At 43.5% G+C, this 9,823-nt stretch overlaps 1 protein-coding gene across 2 annotated transcripts in view; it reads left to right on the forward strand.

Moving 5' to 3' along the window:
* Ikzf5 (IKAROS family zinc finger 5) overlaps nucleotides 1–9,823 on the forward strand; it is a gene marked incomplete in the record, with an annotated part of 23,852 nt that overhangs the window by 13,624 nt on the left and 405 nt on the right. For both annotated transcript variants that reach the window (XM_029560716.1, XM_029560717.1), the window contains 3 exon segments: nucleotides 5,703–5,881; nucleotides 7,447–7,629; nucleotides 8,797–9,823. In XM_029560716.1, coding sequence (XP_029416576.1) covers nucleotides 5,749–5,881; nucleotides 7,447–7,629; nucleotides 8,797–9,737 — 1,257 coding nt within the window.

The following is a 9,823-nucleotide window of genomic DNA, read 5'->3' on the forward strand; positions in this document are numbered from 1 at the left end:
AAATTATTTTGTTTTTCGTGTTATTCTTTTTTCTCTGTGATTTTTGAAATGTGAATTTCTTTTGTTGTTTCTAATTCTTGTGTGAGATTCAAGTCTTCAAGTTTAGGTCTTCTTCTTTTTGTAAACTTTATGTGCCTTTGTGGTTTACTTTTGGGCATGAAAAGCTGGTTCATCTAAGCTTCCGGTTCTCTCTGATTTTATATTGGAGTGGCCAGATTGCTTTTGTCTTCAGGAGTTCCCACAGAGGCCCAAGTCAGATGAGGATCAGATGCTCTCAGGCTTTCTCCTAAGGTCTGCATCCCTCCAGGAAAGATTTTGGCCTCGGGAATTTGTGGGTTGGACTGCCCTGGGAGTAGGGCCCAGGAAAGATGCTGGTCTCAGGCAGCTGGTCGCTGGGGACACTCAGAGATGCAAAGGGAGAGGGAGGCAGGAAGAGGCCCCACGGGCTCCTGGGGACTGTACTGAGGAACTGGGTTGGTCTGGATGCAAAGGATCAGGAAGCCCAAAGGTCAGCCCCGGAGTCCAGGAGAGAGGCTGGTGGGTTGTGCAGCCCAGGGAAGCAGAGGGAGGTGAGGGTGGGACCAGGCCTAGAGGGCTCCTGGGGACCACTAGGAGGAACTGGGTTGGTCTGGATGTAAAGAAACAGGAAGCAGTGGTGGTTCCTATGTGTCTGGGCCCCCAGACAAGGAGTGGGACAGGACCCAGGCTAGGAGGAGAGACGGGCAGGGGAGATGGGAGGGTGAATGAGGCTTGGGGAGTCAAGGCGTGGAGGGTGCAATCCACTTACCCTGGAGAGAGGCCAGCAGGTCGTGCAGGCGCAGGAAAGCAGAGGATGGGATGTATGTATTAAGGAACTAAGGAGCTTCATGTTCTTTCATTGAGCTACTGAGCAGATAGATGTTGATTATCTTCTTTAACCAAGTTGATGAATTGCTGGGAAAGGGGAAACAGCTGAGGCTTGGGACCCATGAAGACGTAGAGAGGCCATTGGTGAAATCTAGCCTCAGTTGCAGTGGAGACCCTAGGATTGAAGGGGTCATGGAGAGAAGCTGAGGCGTGGCACCATGTGGCAGGGTTGGAGTCCTTGAAGAAGCCAGGAGAGGCCATTGGTGAAGATAAAGCCTCAGTTGCAGTAGAGACCCCAGCATATTGGAGATGCCAGGACTGTGGGACATTTGCCAGGTACAGCAGCAGGTGTGGAGTGGAGCTGACCTGAGCCTATTAAGACAAGCTGTGTGTGCTGCTGATGGCAGAGCTAGGCATGTGGGACTGCCCAAGCAAGCTCTTTGGAGTCAGACGATAGAGTCCCAGATGTTGATCATGAGCTTTTTATGCCACTGGAATTTTGTTTTGCTTTGATTTGATTATTAACTGTGCCCTGGTTCTTCTCTCTTGGAATAAGAAAGTCTGTAACTTTTTAATTTAGAGGAGGCCACAGTTAAAAGAGTTTGGATTTTTAAAAAGAACTTTGAGTTTTAAATCATTGAAATTATTAAGACTGTGGGACTTTAAAAAGACTGAACTGGGCATGGTGGCTCACTCCTTTAATCGCAGGACTTGTGAGGCAGAGGCAGGCAGATCTCTGAGTTGGAGGCCAGCCTGGTCTACATAGCGAGTTCCAGGGAGATCCTGTCTCAAAAAGACAAAAAAAAAAAAAAAAAAACCGAGACCAGGCTTGGTGGTCCATGCCTTTAATCCCAGGGTTACAGGAATTAACCACAACGTGATTTGTTGAGAAGATGAAAACTGTACTCAGGACATGGAGGAAGTTATTCCTTATTACATGTGGGCCCTGAACTGGGCCAAACCTGCTCCAGAGAAACTGAGGCCCCCAAGCAGAAATTCATATAGGTTTTTATAGGAGTTTTCATATAATCCCCTGGCAATAATAATATTGGTGGATTTGAGACTCCCAACACAGAAATATAGGTCCCCCTTAGGTTATTACAGGAAATTTAAACAGTGTTTTACAAAGAAGCAGATATTTCAGGCCAGTGTGGGGTTGTGACACTGTCCAATAATATGCTGATGCTAGCAATCTTAGCTATTTTAACAAATAAGACACATTGTCAATAGATCTTTTTTCTTTTATTTGTATTATCGAATTTTTGTGATTTTCATACAATATAATTTGATGGTATTTAGATCCTTCCACTATACACACACTCAGTGTACTCTATTATGTATATAATAAGGTCTGTAGAGTCTAATTTGTGTCCCCAAATGTCCTTCAGTATGGGTCCATCCACTGGAGCCTGGTTAATCTACCAAGAATCTCACAGACTGACTCTTCCCCCTCCCAGCAGCTATCAGTTGTCAAAACTCCCTCAGGTTGGGTTGAGGTTTCTTATCCACTTACCCATCTCTATGCTGAGATTTTGTCTGTTTTGAGCTTGCATGGGACTTGTTAATCTACCAAGAATCTCACAGACTGACTCTTCCCCTCCCAGCAGCTATCAGTTGTCAAAACTCCCTCAGGTTGGGTTGAGGTTTCTTATCCACTTACCCATCTCTATGCTGAGATTTTGTCTGTTTTGAGCTTGCATGGGACTTGTGCCTGTTGAACCTATTGCTGTGAGTTCATATGAGCGACTGACCAGCTGTTTGGAAAACTCTGTTTCCTTGTGGACATTGACCACCTCTGGCTCTTACAGTCTTTCCATCCCCTCTTCCACACTGATCCCTGAGCCTTGGGAGGTGGAAGTTTGATATGGGTGTTCTATTCTGCAGCCTCTTGTTCTCTGCACATTGGACAGTTGTGGCTTTATGTATTAATCACCATCTGCATAAGGAAACTTCTGGTGGGAGGTGACTGATGCATTAATCTATAGGTAAAACAATAACTCATTAGGAGTCAGTTTAATATGATAACTATTTAGTAGGAAAAAATCTAACTAGTTTTAGGTTCTCCCCTATGTCCTGTGACCTGTCTCTGGTTCCTAGGCTAATAATGTCAGGTATGGGCTCCATTCTATGAAGCGGACCTTAAATCCATATAAGGACATTAAATATCCGTAATATTCGTGCCACTATTGCACCAGAGGGCATATCTTGCCAGACCAATTGTTGTATTTCACAGGATTCACAGGGTAAGGTTGATGATTATTTTTCTCTTCAGATAGCTTGCACAGCACCTTCCAGCACTATGAACACTAGCCAGTAGAGATGAGGCTCTGAAGTCAGCACCCACTTGATTTCTCCTTGTTTGTTCTACAACTCATGTATGTAGTGTCTTCAGGGTCTTACCATCAAGTTCTAGTGGGAATGGCCAGTATTATTTGATGGTCCATAGGACCCCTGGTCAACAGCTTATAGAGAGGAAGTCCATTCCTGTCATTGAGGGTTTTTTTGTTTTGTTTTGTTTTGTTTTTAGCCTATGAACTCACGAGGGGAAAACGTCCTTCTTCACAGGATAGCTCCTTTTAATCTTTTAATAAAATGTATATGTATACACTTTAAGAAGCTTCGATAGAGGTAGTTTTCCATATGACTTTTTCTCAAGGTCTTTGGTGTTCCTCATCCCTCCCCGTACCCTCTTCTGCCCTGCCTTCCCCGTTTACCACCCCATTTACCCTTCCTGCTCCAGTGGTCCTTTTCCCTTTCATATCAGGACATTCAGCTCAGTTCTTGGAGAAGATCTTTTCTTAAGACCACTGCAAGAGGTCGCATCTTCAAGGCACTCACAGACTGGTTTTTGTGGATGTCTGCCTTGTCTTAGCCTGAGACTGAGCTCAGAGTGGTCTTTGAGATTTGAGTACAAGTAGAAGGTCCAACGTCCTGTCACTTCTCCATATACCAGCAAGCATCCTCACTGTTAGTACATAAAATTCTTTTGTCTTTTTGAAGCAGGGTCTCCCTATAGCCCCAGCTGTCCTGGAACTCACGATGTAGACCAGGCTGGCCTTGAACTCACAGAGATCCGCCTGCCTCTGCCTCCCAAGTGCTGGGACTATAGGCATGTGCCACCACACCTGGTAGTACATAAGATTCTTATCAAATGCATTTGTTAGCACTTACTCATCTGCCATACCGAACAGAGTTATACCAAGGTCATAGCTTATTAGTTCCCCCATTATCGGCACTGGGAGGTCAGCCTTGGTCTGCATAGCAAGTTCTAGGCCAGCCAGGGCTGTATAGTGAGACCCTTTCTCAAAAAAAAAGTATCAAAGTGACTAATTAGCACATACACCTTCATTAATCATCAGTGACTATAAATCAGAATTGGTGTGACACCACTGTTGCAGGTGGCTTCATTATCAGTCCAGGGGTGGTGTTGGGTTTTTTCCCTCAGCCAATTAAAGAAAGGGTGGAAAAACTCAGACCAGCAGAGGGCAACATTAAACAAACTTATTGAAAAATAATCATATCCATACATAAAGAAGCACACACACATAACACTCATAAGAAAGATGCTCTCTGCAAGTGGAGCGAGGACCTGGAAACAGAAGTTCAGCATCCGCCAGGGAGAATCTGTTCTTAGGGTCTCAGTAGCTTCCCTCTCCCTAATTTTGGATTGATCAACTTAACCCCTGCTTATGGCTGGTAGGCTTATGGGTCCAAATGATGTGTCCAGGTCTTCATGACTCTAAGCAGCTCAGTTGAAGGGGCTCTCTTGGAATTAAAAATAAGGCCTCCCTGCCAGAGCCTGAGAAGCAGCAGGAAGTGGGCCTTCTTTAGCATTTCTCAGTGACCCTGTCAGGGTCCCTGACACCACCACACACCCTCCAGCATGGCTACAGTGAAGAAACCAGGGGCTGGTGAGAAGGTGAATCATCAGAATTTTTACTCATTGCTGCTGGGTCAGTAAATCAGTATGATGACTGGAAAGTGACTTGGCATCATTTAGAGCTGAATCTGCACATGCCCTTTTATTCCTGTAGAGCCAACCCGAGTGTACAGATACGCTTCTGGACAAATATTCTTTTCCCAAACAGCAGCTATCTGGTGGTTAGTTTTCCATTCAGAAAATTTTCATTTCCATGCCATAGGCATGTAGAAATTACACAGTTCTCGACTGCCTAGCTTTTTCTTGGCTTTCCAGACTAAAGTCTAGAAAAACTTATATATCCTGAAGTTTGGGCTACTGGAGTATCACAGGGAGCATAGGCCGTGAAGCGAGCATTCAGATGAAGCAGAGGCTCCCAGCATCCCAGGAGCTCTCCCTGTGCCCCTTCCTTCAGGCCTGCCCGCCCTTGCAAGCAGGGATTACACTATCCTCCTGGCACTGGCTATTAGTTTTATCTGATCTTCAGTTTTATATAGATAGGATCATACGCTAGAAACCTTTATCTGGCTTCTGTTGCCCAACAGCTTGCTTGTGCAATTCATCTGTGTTGTGCCTGTGCTGGCAGCTGAGTTTATTGTGTGACCATGCTGCAACGGATTTATTGATTGTACTGTTTCAGGGTTGTTTGTACAATTGTCAGTATTTGGCTATTATAAATAATAGTTTCTCTTTTTTTCTGTCTTTGTAATTTGTTTCCATCCTCGGACTCAGCTTAATCACAGCCTCACTGTTCTGTGCACCTCTTTAGTTTACTAGCTGTAGTATAATGTATTTAAAGACAGGCTTTTTTTCCCTTGCTGTTTTGTACAGTGTCTTCTACAAAAATAGCCGTTGTCAGTACTGTTTTATTATGTATTTTATTCTTCTTACTGTATTATTATTTCAGGGTTCTTTTTTCCCTTCCCTTGTCCCCTAGGCATAACAAAACTTTATCCTAAAAAAAAGGAAAGGAAACCGCAAAAATGGGTGAAAAGAAACCAGAGCCTTTGGACTTCGTGAAAGATTTTCAGGAATACCTGACTCAGCAGACCCATCATGTGAACATGATTTCTGGATCAGTTAGTGGGGACAAAGAAGCAGAGACTCTTCAGGGAGGTAGACTCAATCTTAATGCTGTTCAGTGGTTCAGTTTATGAATGTATTAATGTTGGGGTGCAGCTCCCTATGCTGTGAGCGTCACTGTCCACTAATGTGGATCATTCCTTCCTTTTGTAGAAAGAGGCAGGCATTTTCTCCCTTATTTAAACATATGGGTGTGTGCTATGGGACAGCAGCTTAATGTAGTTTCAAGATGTGTTATAGTCTTATTGGAAGGTTAGGGTCTCTGAATCCCTTGCCTGTCCTCCAGCTCTTCTGTAGCTAATGAGATTTTTCGAGGAACTCAGAGTTCACCTGTTAACAACATGGATTGGACTTGAACTCCATTTGGGGCTTCTTTTTTTTTTTCGTCTTTTTGAGACATGGTCTCCCTGTAGCCCCAGCTGTCCTGGAACTCACTATGTAGACCAGGCTGGCCTTGAACTCACAGAGATCCGCCTGCCTCTGCCTCCTGAGTGCTGGGATTGTTTCCTTTTTAAATGAAAGAAAGGCTGAGCATATTTGCCCATTCAAGAAGAGAAATTAGACTAGAGAAAGCAAAGATCTGGTAAGTCTGCCAGAGGCAAACTTTCTGTCACTTGTGGACCAGCAGACTGTTGTTAACCTAGCTCAGGGTCAGAACAGCACCACCAGGGTCCCCATCAAAACTGCTGCTTTCCTGTAGCCTACAGCATAAGATTGGTTTTGCACATTTAAACATGGCAGAAAAAAAGAATGTCATGACACATAAAAGTTATATGAAATTCAAATTTCTTTGTCCATAAATAAAGTTTTATTGGAACACATACATGTTTTCTTCTTTATATGTTTTTTTTTTTTAAATTGTTTGCACTTCTGGGAATCCAACAGGCATTGCATATGCTAAGCAAGTGCTTTGCCACTGAGCTATGTCCTCAGTGCACACTATTTTCTATAGCTGATTTATGGTACAGCCACAGATTTGGGTATTGTGATGAGACAAAGCCCGGCTAGCCTGGAGTACTTACTGTCTCACCCCTGAGGAAATGTTTGCTGACCTCTGACCCAGCTCTGCTAGGGCATGGAGAGCTAGGGACTGGCAGTGATCAGGTATCACCCCGGGAGCTTTGTTATGTGCTTGATTAGAGTTTAAGATCTTAAATGTAGCCCAGGATCTAGAACATAAACTGAGAGTAAGGGGGTATTCATTGTTTTAGACGAAAAGAAATAGGGTTTTAGAGTTGTTACAATTGCTAATTAAAATTGTCAGAACAGTCAGCATCTTAGACATCTGTGTGTAACTGTGCCATTGCCCTTAAATGCATCTCTTTATGCCCCCCTGCCTCATCTGTTCTCTTCAGTACCGTGATGAGGTTGGTACAATTTGTGTGTAAATAATTTGAGGCCCTCCTGTAAAGGTTCTTAAACTATAATACTACTTTTGTATAAAACTTGCCCCAGTTCAGATCTAAAATATCCTATGAATTAAACTCTTGGGAAGTAAACAATCAATTTATGAAAGATCTACAACCACTTAGGATCTAAAATTCGAAGCTGAGTTGATTCTAAGAAGCATAATTTCTTTTGCTATACTTTGTTTATAGCTGGAACAGATGGTGATCAGAATGGACTCGATCACCCATCTGTTGAAGTTTCCCTGGATGAAAACTCAGGAATGTTAGTAGACGGGTTTGAAAGGACCTTTGATGGGAAGCTCAAGTGTCGGTACTGCAACTATGCCAGCAAAGGGACAGCACGGCTTATCGAGCACATTAGGATTCACACAGGTAATGGGGAGACAGCTGGGAAGGCACTTTGTTAAGGCAGGAAAGGGACCATGGAGTACAAGCCCAAAGGAGTTCTGATCGTTCCAGTAAAGGTTGAGGTGGGTTTGGATCTGTGGGGTAGTAACTTTACAGATAGTGGAAAGTGAGGCCCGGGGAGCTTGATCCTTCCTGCCTGTTTTCCTGCTTGCTCTATATAATCCTTTTGTATCTTTCTGCTGTTAGTGTGGGGAGGTTAACGCTAGAGTTAATGTTCTTATCTTTTTCCATATAAGAATGTTTTAAATTGAAGAAAAAAGTTTCTATACAGTTGTAAATTGTCCTTACTAAACCCATGTCTCCCTTAACCACCCTTTTGAGAACCTTCCTCGCTGTGCTTTGCCCTCACCCAAGTACCAGACCTGTATGCTCTGTAACAGCTTGGGCCCATTTATTCTATCATGTTGGCCTGAAAGTTTCCTGAGGACACCCGAAGGCAGTCTTTGTACCCCTAGAGCTAGTAGGGAATCTGGCACATGGTAGGTATTCTGCACTTGTCAAATGAGCGACTCCTAGTCTCAAATTCTGAATGATTCTTTTACATATTTGGAGAGTCTTCAATTAATTTAAATAAAATTGGTCCTTCTGAAACCGAAGAGCAGGAAAGTAGGGGAGAAGCCCTGAAATTTCAAAGGGACACTGCATAGCTCATTTCGGATCAGGAAGTTCGTTTTGATTTTGAGCTTCCTATTTCTTATAAAGATTTCTTAGAAAAGGGTTCCCCCCGCCCCATTGAGGTGTGCTTATGTGTGCTGAGTATGAATAAGTATTCATGAATAGCTACATACATGAACATGCAACTTCAAGGCATAAACATACCATTTTGAGGCATACTAGTGATAAAATCTTTATTGTGTGAGGAGCATTTTTATTTCTTTTCCCAAATGCCAGTTGAAGCTGTAATAATTTTCATACTAAATAGAATCTAAATATACATCCCAAATTATTGCTAGTGAATTCTTAAGCTTTATTTCAGTTCTCAGGTTTCTTTACAAATTTTGTTAATCTATTATGCGATTGTGAATTTCTGAAAAGCATTTTTGTGATCAATTCCCAAATTCAATGGACAAGCATGAAACTTCCCATAAATGAGTTTCCCTAGCAATTTTCCCATTTCTCTTTTTCAAATAGGTGAGAAACCTCATAGATGTCACCTATGTCCATTTGCATCTGCGTATGAGCGTCATCTGGAGGCACATATGCGTTCCCATACTGGAGAAAAACCGTACAAATGTGAATTATGTTCCTTCCGCTGCAGTGATCGAAGTAACCTGTCCCACCATCGAAGGCGCAAGCATAAAATGGTACCAATTAAAGGTACTAGGTCTTCCTTAAGCAGCAAGAAAATGTGGGGGGTTTTACAGAAGAAAACAAGCAACCTGGGGTATAGCAGAAGAGCACTGATCAACTTAAGTCCGCCTTCCATGGTGGTCCAGAAGCCAGACTACCTTAATGATTTTACCCATGAAATCCCAAATATTCAGACTGACTCCTATGAAACTATGACAAAAACCACACCAACTGGTGGTCTGCCAAGGGACCCCCAAGAACTCCTGGTTGACAACCCTTTGAATCAGCTCTCCACTCTAGCGGGACAGTTGTCCAGCTTGCCACCTGAAAACCAAAACCCCGCCTCCCCCGATGTGGTTCCCTGCCCAGATGAAAAGCCTTTCATGATTCAGCAGCCATCTGCCCAAGCAGTAGTCTCTGCCGTGTCAGCAAGTATTCCTCAGAGTTCCCCCACAAGCCCAGAACCTCGGCCATCGCATAGTCAGAGGAACTACAGCCCAGTGGCAGGGCCAAGCAGCGAACCAAGTGCCCACACCAGTACCCCCAGCATAGGAAACAGCCAGCCAAGCACTCCAGCTCCAACCCTGCCAGTCCAGGATCCTCAGCTTCTGCACCACTGCCAGCACTGTGACATGTACTTTGCAGACAATATCCTTTACACTATTCACATGGGATGCCATGGGTATGAAAATCCTTTTCAGTGTAATATATGTGGATGCAAATGTAAAAATAAGTATGATTTTGCCTGTCATTTTGCAAGAGGCCAACATAACCAACACTGAAAACAATCAACATTATTTTCACTTTGGCCTTTGGGGGTTTATAGCTTGGTTTTTGTTTGGGGTCATCCCTAATAAGGTATTTACTA

This window comes from Nannospalax galili, unplaced genomic scaffold, assembly GCF_000622305.1.
Source record: "Nannospalax galili isolate Female #2095 unplaced genomic scaffold, S.galili_v1.0 scaffold31, whole genome shotgun sequence".
In the NCBI taxonomy this organism is placed as follows: domain Eukaryota; kingdom Metazoa; phylum Chordata; class Mammalia; order Rodentia; family Spalacidae; genus Nannospalax; species Nannospalax galili.